Source organism: Eretmochelys imbricata, chromosome 2 (assembly GCF_965152235.1).
Source record: "Eretmochelys imbricata isolate rEreImb1 chromosome 2, rEreImb1.hap1, whole genome shotgun sequence".
Lineage (NCBI taxonomy): Eukaryota > Metazoa > Chordata > Testudines > Cheloniidae > Eretmochelys > Eretmochelys imbricata.
In genome coordinates, this window is record NC_135573.1 from 68,023,911 (window position 1) to 68,047,158 (window position 23,248).

Here is a 23,248-nt window from a genome sequence, read left to right on the forward strand (position 1 = left end):
CTAACTTCCGGAGCAAATTCCTTAGATTCTGCATCACTTTGATGTGGGAGACTGGAAATTTTGCAGCAGCTTCATTCAAATAAAAAATGGAGGGTCGTCATTAATTTGTATTATTCATTTTAATTTTAATCAGTATTGTAGCCCCTGTGTTATTTGTTTTTATATTAAATTATCCCAGCCGAATCCCTACAGAGCTATGGGAGTCTACTTGGGATTGGGATATACACATCATACAGGTTAGCTATTTTACTAGAACACGTGATAAATAAAATAACTTTGAATAATGCAACAAGTGATCATCTTTGGCTAAAATAAACTGATTAAAATATGCCCGGCAGAAATACAAGAGCAGCCCTGTTTTTTTCAAATATATAAACAATGACATGCTTATGCTGGAGTAAAAAAATTCATCAATAGTATATATTGCAGTAGAACATAATGAATAAGGTAAAACACATGCAGAAAGCCAGTATCAAGACTGCTTGCAGAGAGAACAGAGGATGGGGTGGGGAAATCACGTTATACAAACAGATTATTACCTCTTTTTGATGCCAAGGCAAACTGAATAGCATTTCCTCCAACTCCACAGAATGCATCCACTACTATATCACAGTTGAAGGACTGCCTGATGCGGCTTGCAATATGCTTAGCAATCTTCTCAGGTGTGACAGAAAACCAACCCTCTGATGGAGGCAGTGTGGGAAGGGACGGAGAGAAAATTTGTCAATTGTTTCCAAAATCAATCATTCAAAAGAACTAAACAGAGGCTGAACATTAAATTAAGCTCAGCAACTTTGGTACCATGCATTTTACTAGGGTACTATGGGGTTGATCCTGTAAGGTTCTGAATACTAATTCGATACAGTGGGTTACTTTAAGTCCAGGAGTAGTCCCACTAAAGTCAGCCTACTCATGTAATTACAGCTAAACATGTACTTCAGTGCTAGATTGAGCCAAAATGCTCAGCACCTTATAGGATCAAGCTCTACAAGACTGTGATGAAAAAATAATGGTTTACACTTCAGTCACAACAATGCCATTTTGTTACAAACACACCCAGAATTTCTGTTAAAATTGAAACAGAGCTGAAATAAAATGGCAGAGAAGACAGAACATGGATCTTTATAACTGAAGTTCCACATGCCTAATATTTCTCCTTATATTTACATGGGGACTGCTTGAAAATGTGGACTGCTTGAAATAAGATGATAAAAAAACCACAAGAAGTTGTTTTACAATCACTAGTCTTTCTGCAAATTTATGACTTTTTCCCTTGGAGAACCCATACTGATCTACGTAAAGCTGTATTTTAGCAACGGACTAAATTTAGAGCATTTAATATGCAAACATGACGTAATCAACATATTTCAACATCGGAAGTTTATTTGGCCATATACAGATTACACCTTTTGCCATCTGATTTCTGAAGATCACTGCTGACACAAATTAACCAACCAGAATATGGTATAATTACAGGCAGCACAATTTTCAGAAAAGATCAGGTCTGACATATGTGGCACATCCTCAGCAGAGATCAACATAGCTCTATTGAAATCAATGAGCTATGCTAATCTGCACCAGCTCACTATAATTTGTTCATACATTCCACACTGATGTAAATTATTATTCACTTCTGCTTTGCTGTTTCTTATCAGATGATGAAAGTGCAGGTTTAAATACCTTTACGCTGCAATGTTTGCGTGCTTCAGCTAATAACATACCTCTATCTAATTTAATCCCCTCATCAAACCGAGAAAACAGTCTGTAACGCTGTGCCCAGTATTTGGTCAGCTCAGGATCAGCAGCAATCTCAGCAGGTAAAGATGGTGGTGTGGTTCTGTTCTTTTTTTTCTTCTTGTTTTTCTTCTTTTGGGGATTTCTTCTTTCGGTTGGTTCAGCTACAACTGAAAACACCAAATTACAAAGTTAGCATCATTCCAGCAATCCCTCATTCCAAGGGTGAGGGTTGTAGTATGTAAGTAGATATACGGCAACAATTATAACACTATCTAAGCACACTGCTGGATTCCATATGGGGTCATTTGCAGGATTCTGTGGGTTGGTAACTTGAGCTAGAGACACTCATGGTTAGGTTTGTGCAGGCTGCAGTGGTTCCATACCAAATCTGCAGTACAGATATAACTAGGCCACAAACCTATTATTAAGACAGAAAGGGGAATACTGATGAAGTATCTTGTGGAAGGTTTGGATTGGCAGGGCAAAGGGAAGAGAATGAGAGCTCAGAGTGGCATTAGGAACTTGGGGTGAATTTACAGTTGGAGCACCACCCTGCCACAGTGTCAAATCCTCCTGCTCCCCAGTGTCAAGTCTTCTTACTTTGGCTGCTTGGTTCCTGTACTTATTTCCCTGACTTAACTGTTAGGCTGACTGGTTAACTGGCCAAGGGGTGAACCTCAGCAGATTTACCATTCTTTTCAGCAGACGGCAAGATAGTTGACATTGCATAATTAACAACTGTTAACCAAATCAAAGGGCAATTTAGTGACCAAATATAAGCAACTGAATTATGCTTTGTATTTAAACCAGGAATCAAAGCTGATTTACACAGAAGAATTATGTAATACCAATTTTATATTAAAATAAGTAAAACTACAACCACAGAAATAATGGAATGTATATGGAATCCTCAGTAATCCTATTCCTTTGGAGTATAGTAAGTGTTAAATAAATAAATAATAATAAAAAAAGCTCATAAAATACTGGATTTTTTTTCCCCTAGAAAATAAAGTAATGTTAGTATTGACACATTATATGTTCCTTGAGGCTCAGTGCAATAACATATCCAAGAATCCAAACTCTGACAGTCCAGACATTTCTTTTTTAATTGAATCAATCCCTACTAAGGACTCTTCCTCACTACTGAAACAATGCAACTGCAATGAGGGAGTTCACTGGGAGTAAAGAAGATTGACGAACTGCTGTTCATTAAAACAAGCCCCAAAGAATCATTATTAAAAACAGTGGCAAGGTCAGAATTTATTCAGAAAGAATGCCAAAGCTATCTTCACCTGCACTGCACAAACCAAATCTCAGTTTGCAAGATTTTGACTGCAAACATTTAAGAATATAGTAAGCTTCATTAAGTAAATATAAAATGACAAATAGCTTGGTAAAGAAACCTCACAGGATAAAGTTTATAACCAATTTGCCTCCAGTTATTAAAAACTGTACGTACCTTGACTCACACTTTCTGTTTCCACTTGAAGATAATCTGGAATATCCAGAGCAACTAGCTGTCGTCCAGAATGACATTCCTGTCTTCCTGAGCTCTGAGAGATAGAGCCACTTGCTGTTGCATCTTCCTTCTCCTCTTCTTCAAGGTTATTTGTTCCAAGTTCATAACTAACAATTCTGGAAGATAGTGGGTCATGCTTTTTCGCACTGAAATTATTACTTTGTGAACTTTCCTGTTCCTCTGAGTCACTGCTTGTAGAGGAGCCCTGCACCTTATCCTGAGCAAAGGATTCCTGGGACATAGTCTCCTCCACAGGTTCACTAACCTGTCTTAGGAACTTCTCTACCTGGAATGGTCAAGTATCACAAATAATTAGATTGCACCACCATCACGATGAAACAAGGTAGTTTAAAACAGTGGCTCTCAACCTTTCCAGGCTACTGTACCCCTTTCAGAAGTCTGATTTGTCTTGTGTACCCCCAAGTTTCACCTCACTTAAAAGCTACTTGCTTACAAAAATCTGACATAAAAATACAGTGTCACAGAACACTATTAATGAAAAACTTTCTTATTTTTACCATATAATTATAAAATTAATCAACTGGAATATAAATATTGTACTTGCTTTTTGGTGTATAGAATACAGAGCAGTATAAACAAGTGATTGTATGAAATTTTAGTTCGTACTGACTTCGCTAGTGCTTTTTATGTAGCCTTTTGTAAAACTAGGTAAATATCTAGATGAGTTGATGTACCCCCTGGAAGACCTCTGCATACCCCCAAGGGTACATGTACTTCTGGTTGAGAACCACTAGTTTAAAAGTCTCTTCCACTGATATAGCAATAGTTCATATTAACGTATTATTTACCCTAAAAAAAAACAGTTGAAAATGTTAAGTTTGCACAGTTAAAAGTGAATGTGAAAACTGCTTCTTTGGGCCAATGAATCAATATATGATCAGAGTAATTCTTCAGATATTACATAATAATACAAATTTTCCTTTACAACTTTAGATACGCATTCTCTGTGTATGCAAGAGACAAAATCCATGCAATTAATTAATATAAGTAGTACAATAATCCAATTTCACAGAATTCATTACAGATGAAAATATAGTATAAAAAACTTGCTGGCAAGTGTAAGCCAAATTTACAGCTTTTTAGTTAACTTGTCTCATCCTGTGAACTGCATTTAAGAAGGCTACAAAGTGCATGTAAATTAGCTCCATGTTAGCTGCCTCATCTGTTGAATTGTACCTAGGGAAGGCTGTGCGTAGTAAGAAATTCCATCAAAATAAGTTTCTTCTCTCTCTCTTCTAAAGAGAGAAATCTTCAACGTGAAATGCCCTGGTAAAAAACTACCAGAACACCTTATCTAATGTTAACAGTTGGAGTCCTGATCCTTCAAAGATCTCCACATATGGTTAACCTTAACATTACTGCTATTGTCTTTGCAAGACTGGGCTTACCTCAGCAGGAGACAGCCCCCCTCATGTAAACCTTAGGAAGTATACGGCTATTTTCAAATAGCCACATATTTCTTTCTTAATCCCACCAAAGTGGAATTTTCCCTAGAATTACACTAGCCTCAGGTGCAGGGTGGGCAATACTCAGTCTTAGATCAGTGAGTTTAGTGACAAGTTTAAGGTCCAACACACCACTAACCACCAGTACTAGAAAATAAATTTTGCAATAGGAGAGTTGGAGCCCTAGAAGAGCCTGTGAGCCCTAGAAGAATGTGAGATAACAGATCTTAAAAAGGAGGTTGTTAACCAGAAAAATCACTTGTAAACAAGTTTCTCTAAATAGGTTACAAATTCCAAGGCAAAAAATCTGTTCAAATAGAGTTAAGGTTGAGATTACATTAAAGTAAGTACAGGTAAACAAACCCAACAAGAATACTGAAGTTATCAAAATAATATAACAAGGGAGAAAAAGTGATGACTAAACATCAATGGCTACAGTCTACAATAGTGAACAATCTAGTAGCTTCTGTTCAGTCTGGCTGAAACCTAAATCAATGATTTGTGTGATCACAGCAACGATATAGCAAATGTCCTGGTGATGGACAGGTGAATGGATAAACTTTTTTGGGGGTATTTTTATGTGCAATATAAAAGTTATGCTGTTGTATACAATTCACTATAGCATAGAAATATTTTTTCCTCGCTGTTAATGCATGTGTTTCAAAATGCAAAACACATGCATTTAAAAATGCAGGTAATTCAGTGGTCTACAGCAGTGGTGGGCAACCCGACTGCGGGCTGCGAGACATTTTGCTGACGTTGACCGTCCGCAGGGACTGCCCCCCAGAGCTCCCAGTGGTCACAGTTCTCTGTTCCCGGCCAATGGGAGCTGTGAGAGGTGGCAGCCAGCATGTCCCTGCGGCCCCTTCGCCTGCAGGCACCGCTTCCCACAGCTCCCATTGGCCGGGAACAGAGAACCACGGCCATTGGGAGCTGGGGGGGAGGGGGGAGCAGTGCCTGCGGATGGTCAACGTCAGCAAAATATCTCGTGGCCCACAATCAGATTACCCTGATGGGCTGCGTCCGGCCCGCGGGCTGCAGGTTGCCCACCACTGGTCTATATATAGAAACATATATACACATTACTGAACAAACGAGGAATATAGAGGTAACGAAAGCTGTTTATATAAGATGGCTGTTAAGATGACATTCTTAAAAAGTGACATTCTTCAAAACAACGCAGTGAAGAGTTTTTCACTGTTTTGATATGCTTCCTGACTAGAGTGCTTTTGACTCTGAAACCTGACTAAAGAAAGATGTGTAAGCAATAAAGAGACACAGGTTGATGCTTAATAATGTGTATTCATTTGATTTTTACTGGCCTAAACACTCCTGTTTTCACAGTTCAATAATAGTTATCAGAAAAAACACGGATACATCTACGATACCGCAGTTAGGGCGCTTTGCTATAACAGTGCTAATAAATAAACATATAAGAAATACTTATACCTTACTCAAAGTTTTACTTTTTTGGCAAGACAACATTTCTGACTCTTCTGTGAAGAAGAGGTGTTTGTTTTTTCTCTTCACTGGTTTGCGCATGTCCAAGAACTGGGATTTGAGCTTTGCATTTTTGTCCAGATACTGGACCTTTCTGCAGCTAAAGTTTGAAATTCCCCCATATCTGCAATCAAAAAGAATGGATTAAGAACAGAAGTTTAAATATGTGGGATTCAGCTGTTATGAAATGTTTGAGAGAGACTGTCAGTTTTGACAGGCCAAACATTACCTTAAAATTACACTTTTCAGCCTAAGTACAAATTTAACTATCCAGATCTCCCCATAAAATGAAAATATTTGCATATTACACAGTGTGTGTTAGTGACACCTTATCTTACAGCAGCCCCAGAGCCAAGTAAAATGGATTCCATACTGGATGGATCCAAACTAGAACATCCTCCCCCAAAGTTTGTAGACCATGCCATGAGCCAATGGAAACTGTTTTATTTAATCATGAAAACACTGTCAACATCTGCATCAACAGGACAGCGGCTTTGTCCTAATATAATGAAGCCGCAATAAGTTCCTATCTGGCTCCTAACTAGACACCAACTTTTAAAAACTGATTAACAATTAGAGCCCTCAGGACCAGAGAATTTAAGAGACTAATTCATATTTCTAAAACCACAAGCATTTTAACAAAAAAAGGAGTTATACTTTAGGATGCCATCTAATTTAAACCTTTGTTACTTGTTACCTTCACTTCAAAGCACTTTTATTATTCTCTAATTCACCTTTAACACTTTGCATCCCTCCTTTCCACTCCTACAATCACCCAAAGACAAACCTATAGTTTTATTAAGCACAAACACTAATTTTCAAAATAACTTTCAAATAACTTAACAGTCAGAAGGAACAGAGATTGCTGGTACACTTGAAAATAATAGGTATGGGCCAACTAGTGCGTAAAAGGAGCTAATTTTTGGGGGGTGGGGGTACACTGAATTTGCTTATAAGTCATTACTTTTGTCCTGTACCATGCTTGAATCCCAGAAGAGAACAGGTTTCCTCAGGATCCGCAACAGGATTTTCATCTGCATCCAGTTCATGGCTATAAAGAAACCCAGACGTCGGTTACTTTCTATAAAAAGTCACCATTTTTATTACAGTTCCTACTAAGAGAGGAAAATTCCCATTAACTCTGGCTGACTCTTATCTTCTGGGTTTTAAAGGCTACATCATGAAGAACCCAAGTATTAATGAAGTTTTAATATACACATCAGTAAGTATCACACACAGTGACCTTTCCATTTATATCCTCCAAGTCACAAGCTAGACAAGTGCAATCTGTCCATATGAATGGAGACAATAGGCTTTTTCTACCTCAAGGCATAAGCATTTCTTGTTCTTATGCTACTAGAACGACACTAACATATCAGCATCACCACCTAAACTAGTAACTACTTAATACCATTCCCATTCCTTCTCTCACCATCCCCAAAAATAAAAAAGCAGGTTTTTATGCCAATTACAAATAAACAAGTCCATTCTCAACAGAAGGTGCACCCCACCCAATTTAGCAATCTGGTGATAAGTGTGTATATACACCTCTCAGAGTTTGGAAGTCAGGGCTCTAAATTCTTTCCTTGGAATAAAGAAAGAGACCTCCAACCAACATAAAAGCTCCATGCTCTCAGATGGGAAGGTAAGGAAGTAGGAAAGCCAATTATTATTATTTGCATTGCAGGAATAGCCAACAGATCCAATCAGGGATCAGTGCCCGATTGTGCTAGGAGCCGTTCTAATACAGAGGAACACACAGAAACAGATTTTAGAAATAGAAAAAACTAATTTATTACTTGCCTCCTCTTGACTTTTGCATGTTTATATTCAGGTGGCTCTTCCTCTTCTTCGTCTTCTTTCTTATCATTGTTGTGTGATCCTCTTTTGTCATCTGAATTTGGTCTAGATGGCTCCTGTGAATCTAAAGAGGCATAAAAACAGCACTGTTTTTGTTTGTCCAATCATTTCTTCTCCAGTCTACAAAAAACTAAATATTTTGGAGGGTTTTTTTTTGAAAAAGGTACACTATTATGTACTTGAGTCTGACAAACAAGTGATTACCAAACCACATGTACCCTTGCTTTTCTCCATCTTAAGTCTCAACATACCAACAGCTATGTTTCCTCTGCTGTTTTAAAGGACCTTTACATATTTGGCAACATCACTTTTAAAGACTCAAAGGTTTCCATATATGAAAAGTCTATACAGGACAATGCCCACATGGCTTCCCTGTCCTTTTCAAAAAATAACTGCAAGTTAATAAGTTAGGATTTTCATCCCATGTCTCATCTTAATGGTTGAGAGCAAGTCTGCCAGGATAGTGCAGTGACATTGGCTAAAGAACTCACAGCAACACTCAAACAACCCACTGGCAGTCCCAGGGCTGGGGGTAGCAATTTAAGGTGAATAGAGGGCATTCAGAAGGAAAGGAGAGAGAGGGGAGGCTGCTGAGAGTTGGCTCCAAGCTCCTGCCTCTGGTGTTTCTGTGAAGCTGCCAGGAGAAGGGGGAAAATCTATCCGCTATCTACACTCCTCAGCAGTGCATAATACAGGTGTTTCTCCTAACACCTCAGCCACGGCTGCTCTTGCATATTCCACCCTTCTTCTTAAGGGGAAGACAACACAGAGCAGTACAAAAGGGTTATATGGGCTGCCTCTGAGGAGTGCAGGCAGGCAGAAGTAATGGCGGAAGAAGGAAAAGGGATACTTTCCCTACACTCCAAGACACATGAATGCTAGAAAGTTGGAATCAGCTCTCAGCATTCTGTCTCAGCTGCCATACAATACTGCATCTTCCCAGCGATCAGCACATCCCTCTTCCAAGCTAATCTGCCCAACACCTGCAGTGACAAGTAGCTTCACTCTCCCAATGTGATAAATCAACCCTACTTTGGTTGTAGTCCATGACAATATTACAAAATAAATTGGCATTTCCACTAGTCAGTGTTGGTCAACTATGGCTTATATCAGGGGTTGGCAAACTTTTTGGCCTAAGGGCCACATCAGGATATGGAAATTGTACGGCGGGCCATGAATGCTCACAAAATCGGGGGTCGGGGTGCGGGAGGGGGTGAGGGCTCTGGCTGGGAGTGCGGGCTCTGGGGTGGGGCCAGAAATGAGGAGTTCAGGGTGTGAGAGGGGGCTCCGGGTTGGGGGGGTGAGGGCTCTGGCGTGGGGCTGGAGGTTTGGGGTGCAGGAGGGGGCTCCAGGCTGGGACCGAGGGGTTCGGAGGGTGGGAGGGGGATCAGGGCTGGGGCAGGAGGTTTGGGGGGTGGTCCTCAGGTGTGCAGGCTGTAGGCGGTGCTTACCACAAGCAGCTCCCGGAAGCATGTCCCGCCTCCAGCTCCGAGGTGCGGCCACGCGGCTCTGCCCTGTCCGCAGGCACCGCCCCTGCAGCTACCATTGGCCAGGAACCACAGCCAATGGCAGCTGAAAGGGCGGTGCCTGCAAATGGGGCAGCGCACAGAGCCACTTGGCCACGCCTCTGTGTATTACGTAGGAGCTGGAGGGGGGTCATGCCAGCTCTTTCCTGGGAGCCACGTGGAGCGGGGTAAGCCCCTGACCCTGCTCCCTGGCTGGAGCTGAGGACCAGATTAAATGGTTTGACGGGCCGGATGTGGCCCACGGGCCATAGTTTGCCCATCTGGCTTATACAGTACCACCAACTTGATTTGTTCATAGCCAATAGTTTATAGTGCAGTAAGCAGACGGCTGCCCTGAGATATTACATACATTGAATCAAACAAAACCCAAATTTTCAGGTACAGCATTTTGGGGGCAGATATGAGAAGATGGAGTGAAGAAAGGATTGTATGTTTATTAGGACTTTCCTTCAAAATTGATCTTTCACAGGCCAGATTTATTAAAACATCTATTTCTGTTCTATTTACTCCAACCTACTGAGTGAGATATATACTAGGGGGAAGCCAATTGGTCTGTGTTTTTATAGTAAAAGTTTTGTTATATGGCATGTTGGGGAAATGGGGGGGTGCCAGTAAGCCAAAAATTTCAGTTAACTAAGAGGGTGGGAGTTCCCAGATCTGGCACCCCGAAACTCCTCCTGCACCCAAACTCCTCCCAGAGCCCGTGCCCCACACCTCCTCCTGAAATGCCAGTTTATAGAGCTTTCTGGTTTGTAAAGTGCCAGATAATACAGCTTTTCCTGTATATGGATAGTATAGCAGCTGCATAGCAGACAGACTTAAAATAAGGAAGCATTAATACTGCTATCCCACCACTTCTCTAGTACATCCAGAGTGTTTTTTTTTTTTTAAATAAGAGATACACATCTGGAGGAATATTACCAGAATCAATTTTTGCAAATCCTACACGGACCTGATTGGTTTGTGCTTTTATTTTCAGAAGATGCACTTTTCGTGGTTCCTCCATTGCATGATTCCTTCTGGCTGGAAACACAAGGGCACTGCCTTGTACTACTAGTTGAACTCAGAATTTGATGGCCATCATAAATTACTGTTAGGGTTAATTTGCTCTCCTCCACTTCCTCCAAATCCAGATTTATGTTACTAATCCCAGAGAGGATTTCATTATGGTGCTCATCACATGAGCTAGGGTTTTCTTTACAGCTGATGTTGGAGGGAGGATAAGAAGAAAGTTCTGAGTCCAGCACTTGATGAGACACAGCATCTGTACTAACACAGTCTACTTCTCCTGGCAGACCTGTTTCGAGTTTATATGCGTTGATTTCAGTGCCATCGTTATGTGGGCTGTCAACAGTCCATCCTTGACTTGCCCAGTACTGAAACTGTTCCCAGTAATACCAGTATATTTCGTTATAATGCTGCTTCCACTTTTCCTGGGTGTCAGGAGAGTTCCAAGGCTCAGAAGTAGGTGCATTCTCAGACAATTCTACTTCCATGTGCTTCTCCAGCCAACTTTGCCACAGAAGACCTTCTCCATACTCACTCCAATATTTTTCCCATTTCTCTTTCAGCTCATTGGGTAAAGCATCATTAATAGGGCAATCTCTATTTTCACAGTTGTCCTCATTCAGAAGCTGGCATGTTTTTTTCTCCTCAGTTTGTTCTGTATGTAAAGCTGGATCATCTGAAAAAGACTGGTTATGGTCTTCACAATCTTCTTTCCAGGTTTCCCGCATGATCTCATTCAAGTGCTTTTGCTGCAACTTTTTCTTCTTCTTCACTATCTTATTTCTCTTTCTGGAATTTTCTGATGCCTAAAAATCAAAAAGAAATAAAATGTGTTTTTAAAAAATGCCCAGAACCAAGTAACTCACAAGGGAGAATTTATTCTTTCCTCCTTGTTCTGTCTTCAGGGATATTCCTGCTTCTGCCCTCCACTCATTACTCAGAAGTATTTTTTCCCTCATGAGTAAAGCTATGAGTATGTCATGGAGGTCGCAGAAGTCACAGATTCTGTGACTTTCCACAACCTCTGTGACATTGAGCCCCTGCAGCAGCCCAGCCACTGTGGCCAGGGGGGACCCTCCGCAGCTCCCAGCTGCCACAGGCGGCGGCCTCCCCCCCAACTCCCAGCCCTGCAGGGTGACAGGGGATTCCCCCATAGCTCCCAGCCTCGGCGGGCGGTGGGGGGACCCTGCAGTTCCCAGTCACTGCAGGGAGTGGGGGATCCCTAAGCTCCCAGCCCTTCAAAGGTAGTGGAGGATCACCCCTCCCCCCCACCCCTGCCCCGGCTCCCAACCCCACAGTCAGGGATCACTCCTAGCTCCCAGCCACTGGGCAGGGGAGCCACAGCTCCCTGCCCCCACTGCATGCAGTGGGGCAGGGTGCTGGACCCTTCTCCCTCCCCATTTTGTCATGGATATTTTTAGTGAAAGTCAGGGACAGGTCATGGCTTCCATGTTTATTGCCCGTGACTTGTCCATTACTATTATTAAAAATATCCATGACAAAATCGTAGTCTTACTCATGAGATTACTGGTAGAAGATACTAAGGGAGCTTTTGGAGGAGAGCAGGGGAAGAAATGAACTCCTGCCACAGCATATAACCCTTTCATATGCTGCCCAAAACACAAGGTAAACTTGACAAAGCTATGGTGAAGGAGAAGAGACAGGGAAACAACTAACAGGAGGCAAAAGGTAATAAGATGGCCAACTTGGTGCAGGAATGCTTGTTTACATAAGCCATGAATTTGACCAGTAGTCATTTTTAAAGGCCATCAACAGAGATCAAGAAATTGTTTCACTAGTGCCGACCGTGGATCTTTGGCTAAATCCATGAAACTATTAATTTGGCAGTAAAATGGGAAGAGAATAATCCTCTTTTACATTGAGTACAACTTACCAGGGCCAACAGCTACACAAAAAACTTATCCTACACAGAAGTACACCCCCAAACTTATTTCTGAATCACAGTCAGCTTCACTCAGCTTTGTACTGCTGAGGAAAGGAGCTTCAAAGTTCATTTGCATCAATGGCTGAGACTTTCAAAAGAACAAGCAGTGTTCAAGTTGTTAAATTGGAAACCCATTTTCAGTTGCTGTCAAAGTTCAGCTAGAACTGAAATGCTGTGATCCAAGTTTTGCAAAGGACACCTTGCTCATTTTTTCTTAATGCCTGCTGGATAAAAGATGTCCAGATTTACCTAATGGACTTGTAATATATACACACAAGTATCTTTAGAAGTACCTATATTTTAGAACCAAACTTTTCTATTATGAATCTGAAAAAAGTCAAACATGAGAGTAACTGAAACTCAAACCTGCTCTTCAGATTGTGTATGGCCACTTCAGAGGCAAAAGCTGAACCACTGAGAAGTTGGTTCCAGAGAACGAATACCCATCTTTCACTGAAGTTACTTCCTTCACAGCCCTCATACCATACTTTATTTTAACATGCACTTTATAAAGCACCACTCCTACCAGTGTTCTATAAATTAAAAGTAGTGTGTATTCATTTCCCATTCAATTCCTTTGTCCCACAGTTTGTGTACCACTGTTTTTAATATTGTGTTTTGATCAGTTTATTCACAAATTTGTTCATTCAAGAAATTAATCAGTTCCTAAGACCAGCTTCTTCACATGTGTGCAGAGACATACAGACACACACGCACACACACAGCGTTCAATTTACTTTCTTAGCTCAGAGTCTGGAAATACAAAGATGCATAAAAAGCACAGTAAACTGGAGTTTACCACAAATTCCTTGTGAGCTGACAGTCCTCCAAACTGAAGTGGTAACCCCATACTCCTCATGAGTTCAGCCTCTGAGTCCAGTTCATCCTCTTCCAGGCCCAAAGAATGATTGTTGTTTGAGTTTTTTGTCACATTGGGATGATGATTCCCCTCCTTCTCTTCCTCTATTTGCTCCTCTCCTATAAACAAGCGATATTAATTCAAAATTTCATAAATTGGTTTCAATCCTACCCAGCTCTGCTCTGTATCTTTCTGATGCAGAATCAGGAGATCTGCACCTCAAGTTTCTTTCCCCAGCTACATTCTATAACAACATTTGAAAGCTGCTTAGTAGGCACAGCCCTCTCCATCTCTTGCTGTAGTTGATCACTGCAGCAAAACGAATTATCTCCAACTCATCTGAAGTGACTACATATCTGCAGGGTATGTAGGGTTTTTTGTTGATTTTTTTTTAACACAGCAGCCAAGAAATACATACATGAATTCTGAACTTTTGAATGATGTAATTATTTCAATTAATTATAACAGAATAAGGGCCTCTGTTTTTGCCTACATGATTGTTGCCCCTGAAATGAACTGCACTCAAAAAAAGCATGAATGGAGTGGGGACACAGAATTGTGGGTGCAATTCACTACAGGCATAATTCTTACAGTGCCTACAAAATGGAGACCCAGTTTGAAAATCAAGTCCCAGCTGTTTAAATATTTGTAAAACACATACTGCCTGATAGTATCTGGCCAAAAATCTAAAAGCAAGGGAGAGAGTACAGAAAGTAAATGCTTCACAGGACTTTTTTTGGCATATCATTAAACCAATGGATCCCAAACTTGTTCCGCCGCTTGTGCAGGGAAAGCCCCTGCCGGGCCAGGCTGCTTTGTTTACCTGTCGCGTCTGCAGGTTTGGCCGATCGCGGCTCCCACTGGCCGCGGTTCGCTGCTCCAGGCCAATGGGAGCTGCTGGAAGCGGCAGCCAGTATATCCCTCGGCCCGCACCGCTTCCAACAGCTCCCGTTGGCCTGGAGCAGCAAACTGCAGCCAGTGGGAGCCGCGATCGGCCGAATCCTGCGGACGCAGCAGGTAAACAAAGCAGCCCGGCCTGGCAGGGGCTTTCCCTGCACAAGTGGCAGAAAAAGTTTGGGAACCACTGCATTAAACCATGGGAGATGGTCAGTAACTTTACAAATGTACCATAAATGGGTTAACAAAGATCATGCAATTTTACAAAACACGGTGTGCCAAGAATGTCACTAAATCACCTCAAAAAGGATATAGCCAGCTATCAATTCACCATTTGCTCTTCTCTCAGTCTTTACATTTAAAAAAATTGACATAATTACAAATATGTTTAGAGCTACAAAAATAATTGCCAAAGTAGGCACTGCATATTAATGAGGCTGGCTAAATGCAGACATTTGTAATCCTGTAGCAAAAACTGATTCTTAAGCATTTAAAAAAAAATCAGTTTCTTAGCCCAGAGTATATTTATTATGCAGATAACAAGGATCATCTTCAAGTTCATCTACTAAAATGTGCTCTCTCTCCTTTCACCTCTATGCTTTGGTTGGTGACTGACCCCAGAACTCATCCATATACCTAAAAGAAATACGACTGCCTCCACTTCTGACCCCAGCACTCTGACAACTCCAAGTTCTTTTAATCTCCACTTTGTTGCTCTTTCTCAATGTGTGTGGAAAGTTTCGCCTCCTCTCTAGGCAGAGCTTTTCCTTTACAAAATATTTAGTATTTAGGCCAGGTAGGAGTGACAGGATAGTAAGGAGGCAATCACATGTCAAGGGAATCATGTTCATGTAGGCATCTTCATGGGGAGTGCTAAGGATGGTAGCCAATCAGAGCAGAGGAAGTAACAGCTGCCAGAACACAATGTACATTTAAGGAATAATTATGTTATCCTTAGGCCGGAAAGGTCCTCTTTAGCAAAAGCACTAAGAAATGGATGAGAAATTAGTATGATTATGGGTTAGTAACTATACAGCATTACCGCACCCTGAATAACTAATGTAATCACGTCTACATAATTACACATATTACCACAAAGCACATATTTACTACATAATTAGTAATTATTTTAGCCACTTGAACTAAAATCAACCCTGATGTCTTTAATTATCAAGCACACTTTACCTGTACTGTCATAGTCTTCTTTACCATAAAACCCCTTTAGTCCTAATTTGTATAATTTTCGATCCCTATAAAACAAATGAAAAAAAACCCAAACATTAAAACACATCATCATTATCAAGGTCATAAAAAAAACCAGAACAACACAAAAACCATGAAAAGGCAACACCACTGACGAATCACAGAATAAATCAGCAAGAACAAGATGGACAGAAAATGCAGCTGCTAAGAAGCTATAAAGACTGACTGAGAAATAAGGGCCTCCTCCACCTACTAGATGGAGGGAAAACCAAATGCCCCAATCCTGCAATCCACTGTTCATGGGGTGCCCCTTGCAAGATCAGTGGTCATTTATGGCAGTATCAGGGCCCAAGTGCTCAGATTTCTTCTGAGAGGGTGCTGTGTGGAATATGCCTTGTCACCCCCAATGCTGCTGCTAACACAATTCCAAGCTCATTGCTAGCATCATCCTGCCTTGCTTGCATTTCACAGTAGGCTTGGCAAGATGGTCAACTGAGCAGTCACTTGGCCACCTACTATTTGACCAGTCAAATATTGTCAGATCTTCCAGCACAAATGCCCTGATGTAGGTGGCAGACTACGCTTTTGATTGCATGACGGTGCTGTTAGCAAGCCGACATAAATGTCTTGATTAGGGCTGTCAATTAATCGCAGTTAACTCACTCAATTAACTCAAAAAAATCAATCAAAATTAATCACAGTTTTAATTGCACTGTTAATAAAATACCAATTGAAATGTATTAAATATTTTGGATTTTTTTCTACATTTCATATATATTGTATTCTGCCTTGTAACTGAAATCAAAGTGTATATTATTTTTACAAATATTATGCTTACAAATATTTGCACTGTAAAAATGATAAAAGAAATAGTATTTTTCAATTCACCTCAGACAAGTACTGCAATAATGCAATCTCTTTGTCGTAAAAGTGAACTTACAAATGTTACTTACATATCTGCACTCAAAAACAAAACAATGTAAAACTTCAGAGCCTACAAGTCCACTCAGTCCTACTTTTTGTTCAGCCAATCATTAAGACAAAACAAGTTTGTTCACATTTACAGAAGATAATGCTGCCCTCTTCTTGTTTACAATATCACCAGAAAATGAGAACAGGTGCTCTCATGCCACTGTTGTAGCCGAAGTCACAAGATATTTGCGTGCCAGATGCGCTAAAGATTCACATGTCCCTTTATGCTTCAACCACCATTCCAGAAGACATGTGTCCATTCTGATGACGGGTTCTGCTCAACAGCAGTCCAAAGCAGTGCAGACTGACGCATGTTCATTTTCATTATCTGAGTCAGATGCCACCGGCAGGTGGTTGGTTTTCTTTTTTGGTGGTTTGGGTTCTCTAGTTTCCGCATGGGAGTGTTGCTCTTTTAAGACATCTGAAAGCAAGCTCCACACATTGTCCCATACAGATTTTGGAAGGCACTTCAGATTCTTAAACCGTGGGTCGAATGCCGTAGCTATCTTTAGAAATCTCACGTTAGTACTTTCTTTGCATTTTGTGAACTCTGCAGTGAAAGTGTTCTTAAAATCAACATGTGCTGGGTCATCTTCAGAGACTGCTATAAAAAGGGAAATATATGGCAGAATGCGGGTAAAACAGAGCAGGAGACATACAATTCTCCCCTAGGGCATTCAGTCAGAAACTGAATTAACGCTTTTTTTTTTTTAAATGAGCATCATCAGCATGGAAGCATGTCCTCTGGAATGGTGGCCGAAGCATGAAGGGGATATGAATGTTTAGCATCTCTGGCACGTAAATACCTTGCAATGCTGGCTACAAAAACACCATGCAAATGCCTGTTCTCACTTTCAGGTAACATTGTAAACAAGAAGCGGGTAGCATTACTGCCTGTAAATGTAAACAAACTTGTTTGAGCGATTCGCTGAACAAGAAGTAGAACTGGACTTGCCGGCTCTAAATTTTTACACCGTTTTATTTTTGAATGCAAGTTTTTTTGTACACAATTTGACATTCAAAACTTTCATGATAAAGTGATTGCATTTCAGTACTCATATTAGGTGAACTGAAAAATACTATTTCTTTTGTTTTTTACAGTGCAAATACTTGTAATCAGAAATAAATATTAAGTGAGCGCTATACACTTAGTATTCTGTGTTGTAATTGAAATCACCATATTTGAAAATGTAGAAAACATTCAAAAATATTTAAATGATATTCTATGATTGTTTAACAATGCGATTAATCACGTGATTAATTTTTTTAATCGCTTGACAGCCTTAGTCTTGATCACTCACTTGTTAAGGCCACTGTAGCGAGGAGGTGTGGCCCCCCCGTCAGAGGCGGACATGGAAGGAGCACCGCAAGCCGCCTGGTGGGCTGAATCAGGAGGGCCACGACCTGCAAGCCAGACACAGAGGGGCAGGACAGGAAGGGGAAATGTAAAAGGCCAGCCCTGCAGCTCAGTTAGGAGGGAGCTGCTGGAGGAGACGGATATTTCTTCCCCACTGCTGGCATTTCTTCCCCACAGAACCGCTGCTGCTGCTCCAGGGACCTGCAACGTTCTTGATGTGGAGGAACTGCTACGCTAACCCTGGCAGTGTATGCCGGGGAGACTGAGAACGACCCCTGGACACAGGTATGCCAGATGGGGAAGAGAAGGATGCAATGGAGGGGAACTAGGCAGTAGCCTGGTGGAGAGTGAGCCTCAGATCAGGTCAGTGTGTCATAGGCGGATCCCTGCTGACCCAGTGGCGGACTGCTCCACCATTGACAGGGCCCTGGATTGGGACACAGTGGAGTTGGGCAAGCCCATGTCCCTCCTACCATCCTACCACTGGGGTGGCAGTACTCCCGCTCTGTAGGCCAGGAGGCCTGTGCTCCCCAGCTCACCCCGTACCTGAGCCCCCAGAGACTGCATGTGACACTCACCCTGTAGCTGAGCCCCTACACTGGGCTGGTACTACAGATCTGCCTGATTGCAGGCCAGAGCCTTGGGTGGTTGCTGCCCCACCCTGCTTAATGGCTGGGCGAAGAGACTGTTGCCGCTCTGCCTGGTTACAGGCTAGAGCCCAGACTATTTATGACCCCACTCCATTTGAAGGACAGGACCCTTGAGAACTGCTAATTCCCCCCTTTTTTCCTGTGCTCGGAGAAGGCTCTAATTGACCTAAACTGCGAGGAGGCACGCCCCACCTCCCCCTGCCATATGTGGATGCCGAGGGACAGCCACGCCAGCTTACAGCTATCTGTTGCTGAAAAAGGTAAACTGGGGGAAAGCTGAGCTTGATTGGCTGGAATCTTAATGAACATTGTACATACGGATATCTTTATTTGTACACAACGCCATCAATGTACGTGGCATTTCAGACAGCACATTAAACAAGTTAAGACTCTGGCTCTTCCCTGAAGAGCTTATGATTTAAACTGACCAGACAAATATACAGAAGTTAACTTAGAAGGGAGTAGGGGAGGAAGAAGCATGATCATAGTCATTAAACCTCGTCTTCCAACACACAGAAAAGATGCGCAGCCATTAAGCCTCTCGCTTAACTAAAGTATCACAGCTATTAAGCCCCCCCAGAACACTTTCCCCACCCACACCAAACGCCCATGTAAATAACCCCCCATTTCTCCCCTCAACAAAAATCCCTTTCATAAGCCCTCCCACACAAATCTTGCTGAGAATATAAAACGCTTTATGCTAATGAGGAGTGTTGACACCACATCTCTGCAGAGGCCCCTCCCTTCCTGAAATCCTGCTCTATTCCTCCAACTGCTGCTTATGAGTCCCTTATGTTTGCTGCGGGGAGGAGAGGTCATCTGTTCTCCATGGGATCTGGGAATCTGTAAAGGTCCTAGGAGGGAGAGGGCAGCATGCCCAAAAACATTTCGATTGTCTGGAATCTTCTAGAACAGTAGGAGTTAGAAATAGATTTCAATCTAAGCATAGCCATTCAGTTCTAAGAGATACCTGATAATCTATTATGCAGAGTCAGGGGAAGCCAAAATCATTTGCAGGGACATTTTATTTTAATAGACATGAACATGCAATAACTGTCAAGGTTACGTGCAATCTCTGGTTTTCTGAGTATGTGACACATGTAGGTAGAATGGGGAAACATTTGTTGAATTCTTGTGGTATATGTCTAGGTGCTGTCAAAGATAGATTATTGCAGTCAAGCAAAAAAAAGGAAAACTGGCCTGCATCAAAATTTGGTTTTCTTCTGTGCATTCTCTTTCTGCTTTGTCTCCGGCAGCACCATCATTAAGCATGGAATCTTTTGATGAAGACAGTGATATAAGTGACAATGAAAGTGAAGCTAATTTCATTTCAACTTCTAATAAGAATTTTGCTACCTCATCTGCTTCAGCATCAAAAACTTCTACTCCTGGAAAGTCTTCCAATGTTCATCAAACTGGTATCAAGAGATTTTTGGATAGAATGTCCCAGGACCAGAAAAATAAATTTCACTGTATGTTTGTTGGATGTCCATATGAAATGGCATAAATATAAAGATCCTTATATACTAGAATTTTTTCATAAATAGTGTCCAATTTACAAAGTACCTATTAGGAAGCAGCATGCAGGCAGTCTTCTGAATGTCAAAGAGAATTATGTGAGGAAGAGAGAGTTGGTTTTATAGCAAAAGCTCCTCACAGGTCTCTAGTGTCTGGAGCAATATTTGTAATGAGGATGTCATCACCTTCATGATAACAACTCCACAACAAGTGTTTACTCATTCCAGTAAACAACTGAGCATCACCCCACACAGCCCAATATATCGCTAACCAGTTTAAAAATATAATCAATAAATTGAATCCATGGAAGGTTATTTTGGCTGTGACCTACAACAGAGTAACATGAAAGCTGCTTGGACTTTTAGTTGATAAATGACAATACAAACATTCTATGTTACTGATGTACTGCCTATAAGATGACAGGTTTCAGAGTAGCAGCTGTTTGTCTGTATTCGCAAAAAGAAAAGGAGTACTTGTGGCACCTTAGAGACGAACAAATTTATTTGAGCATAAGCTTTCGTGAGTTACAGCTCACTTCATCGGATGCATTCAGTGGAAAATACAGTGGGGAGATTTTATATACACAGAGAACATGAAACAATGCGTGTTACCATACACACTGTAACAAGAGTGGTCAGGTAAGGTGAGCTGTTACCAGCGGGGGGGGACGGGGACGACGACACACCTTTTGTAGTGATAATCAAGGTGGGCCATTTCCAGCAGTTGACAAGAACGTGTGATGAACGGGGGGGGGGGGGGGAATAGTTTTACTTTGTGTAATGACACATCCACACACAGTCTTTATTCAAGCCTAAGTTAATTGTATCCAGTTTGCAAATTAATTCCAATTCAGCAGTCTCTGAATATGGAAAATAGTGCTATGTTGTCTGATGCCAAGAATGAGTTCCTTAAGAACATATCTGGGAAAACACAGTCCACTTACAAAAGCTGAAGGGAAAAAAAAACACAGAAAAATCAAGTGATCATTCCCACAGATAATGCTGCCTAGCTTTTTGACCTTTGCTTCCAGGGCCAAGACCTTACTGATGATTACTTTGTTTCAACTGGTGACCTCATAGTGGCTTCTGCAAATTGTAAAGGATAGTCAAATGTACAGGTAAGAAAGTATAAAGCAAAAGGTAGCCCATTCAGTCATAAAATAACATGGAGTGTAGTTTCAGCAGTAGAATCAAATCTCCTTCATTGTGGTGGAAAGGGCTGTGTCCTCCTTGCACTATAGCTATAATGGCAGATTTTCTTAACACATACATATATTACTGCATGTGCAAAACAAAACTGGTCCATCTGGGGAACCATCCATTCAAAACCCAGAAACTGAAGACATCCTCTTTCTGGGAAGCTGGTGACAACATATCACAATGTAAGATTGGAGAATAAAATGTAGATGAAAAGTTGACTCAATATTCATCAGATAAAGAAGAAGAAGGAGATACCGATGCATGCAATGATGAGGACAAAGATATAGACGAAGCCGCTGAAGTTGACAAAGAAAATGAAGATTAAAAAAGAAAGATGCTTGAAGAGTTGACCAGCTGCCTACCTAGCACACGTGCATTTAAAAATGACTTTTTTCTTTTATAGTTGCTAGGTGTTTGTTTTATTACTGCTTAAATTTTATTTTTCTTTGACACTGCTCAGACTTGAATAATAGTCTCATTTGTATGCCACCTAACATGACTAAAATGCGAATAATAATTATTCTTTCATTTGTAAAGAAATTATTTTCTTTTTGGAGATTTTTCTGAGTTAAAATAACACAGTTAAATAATAAAAAAAAAGAGTACTAGTGGCACCTTAGAGACGCACCAATTTATTTGAGCATAAGCTTTCGTGAGCTACAGCTCACTTCATCGGATGCATGCCACTAGTACTCCTTTTCTTTTTACGAATACAGAATAACACGGCTGCTACTCTGAAACAGTTAAATAACTTGCGGTTTGTAGTAAGGCTGAGCCTATTGGAGACCAAAAAGACTTGGCCCTGGTCTACATTACAGAGTTTACGTTGACCTAAGCGTATACACTAAAATATAGCTCCCACTGACGTAACTTGCCCATCACACCAACTTAATAACTTAAGCATAGTGCTGAAGTCTACGTAGTTAGATTGACGCAGTGTCACGGTAGACACTACTTTGCTTAGATTGACTGTTGTGGCCTTTCAGAAGCCATCCCACAATGCCCTACATTGACAGTTAAATTAGTAACCGCTCCTAGTGAGGACATGCACCACCAACACAAGGAGCATAGTGTGGACATGCAAAAACAATGTAATTACTGCGGTAGCTGTACATCAATGTAACATAGGTCAACTTAATTTTGTAGACTTGATTTTGCTCTTTTTGTTACTGTTGTTATAGGATAGGAATTTAACATATTTTATCATTTTTGACACACTGAAAATACCGGACCACTGTTTGGCCAGTCCACTGACCAATTATTTTTGGACGGGTCCAATGCCCAGCCCTGCTTTGGAGCACACAGGTACCTCCCCTGCTGACCTGACATTTCTCGTAACCCCACTAGAGAGGTGAAGCCCTGATCCCCCCGGTGCACAGGGAGAGACCCACCCCGTGGAAAGAGACAGCCGCTGCATTAGCGCTAACACCAGGCCAGCGCCCCTAGGCCCGCCCCAGGGAGCTGAGGTCCGGGGGAGGGGCCCGTACTCACTCCACAAAGGCCCGGGAACAGAGGCACAGGATGCTGCCAGCTCCCTCATCCGCCTGCAGCAGCAGCTCCGCCACGACGCGGCTCCGCGGCTCGTAGGGCATCCCGCCCGCGGCCAACGGGAAAGGCGGGGCGCAGCGGAGGGGCACGCGCTGCTGTGCGAGTCTCGCGGCGGGCGCAATGGCCTCGCGTTCCTTCCGCCGGAAGCGGCCTCGACGGGGTTGGGGTGTCGCACCCAATGGGGTCCGGGCGGAGTCGCAGGAGCGTGGTTCCGGACTCAGGGCTGAATGGGGGGGGGGGTGTGAGAGCCCGGGCGGGCCGGCCGGCCTGCAGCTCACCCTGCACCGCGCACAAACAGCTCCCTCGCCCCATTCCCGAACTGAGCATGCCCAGTAACCGTCGCGGTTGCCGCTGCCCTCGCTTCTCCTGGCGATTGGCTGCCTCCCCTTTGGAGGGGTTGAAAAGGATTAAGGGGGCAAATCGCGGCGGGGGGGGGTCAGGATTCGGGCAGGGGGCAAAACATTTACTGGCGGGGATCAAGCTA

General features: G+C 42.0%; 1 protein-coding gene across 4 annotated transcripts in view; it reads right to left on the reverse strand.

Moving 5' to 3' along the window:
- The window catches only part of TGS1 (trimethylguanosine synthase 1), a 50,345-nt gene extending 27,452 nt beyond the window's left edge, over window positions 1-22,893 (reverse strand). For 2 of the 4 annotated variants that reach the window (XM_077810258.1, XM_077810260.1), the window contains exons 1-11: window positions 22,708-22,893; window positions 17,794-17,896; window positions 15,503-15,567; window positions 13,361-13,539; window positions 10,561-11,422; window positions 8,026-8,146; window positions 7,187-7,273; window positions 6,172-6,346; window positions 3,197-3,542; window positions 1,722-1,904; window positions 540-683 (exon numbers count right to left, since the gene is read on the reverse strand). In XM_077810258.1, the coding sequence (XP_077666384.1) occupies window positions 540-683; window positions 1,722-1,904; window positions 3,197-3,542; window positions 6,172-6,346; window positions 7,187-7,273; window positions 8,026-8,146; window positions 10,561-11,422; window positions 13,361-13,539; window positions 15,503-15,567; window positions 17,794-17,896; window positions 22,708-22,756 (2,314 nt within the window). In that variant the 5' untranslated portion in view covers window positions 22,757-22,893. Of the gene's footprint in view, window positions 1-539; window positions 684-1,721; window positions 1,905-3,196; window positions 3,543-6,171; window positions 6,347-7,186; window positions 7,274-8,025; window positions 8,147-10,560; window positions 11,423-13,360; window positions 13,540-15,502; window positions 15,568-17,793; window positions 17,897-19,699; window positions 19,777-22,707 lie in introns of all 4 variants that reach the window. The other 2 variants (XM_077810261.1, XM_077810259.1) reach the window with 2 other exon arrangements.
- Window positions 22,894-23,248: the final 355 nt, after the last annotated feature.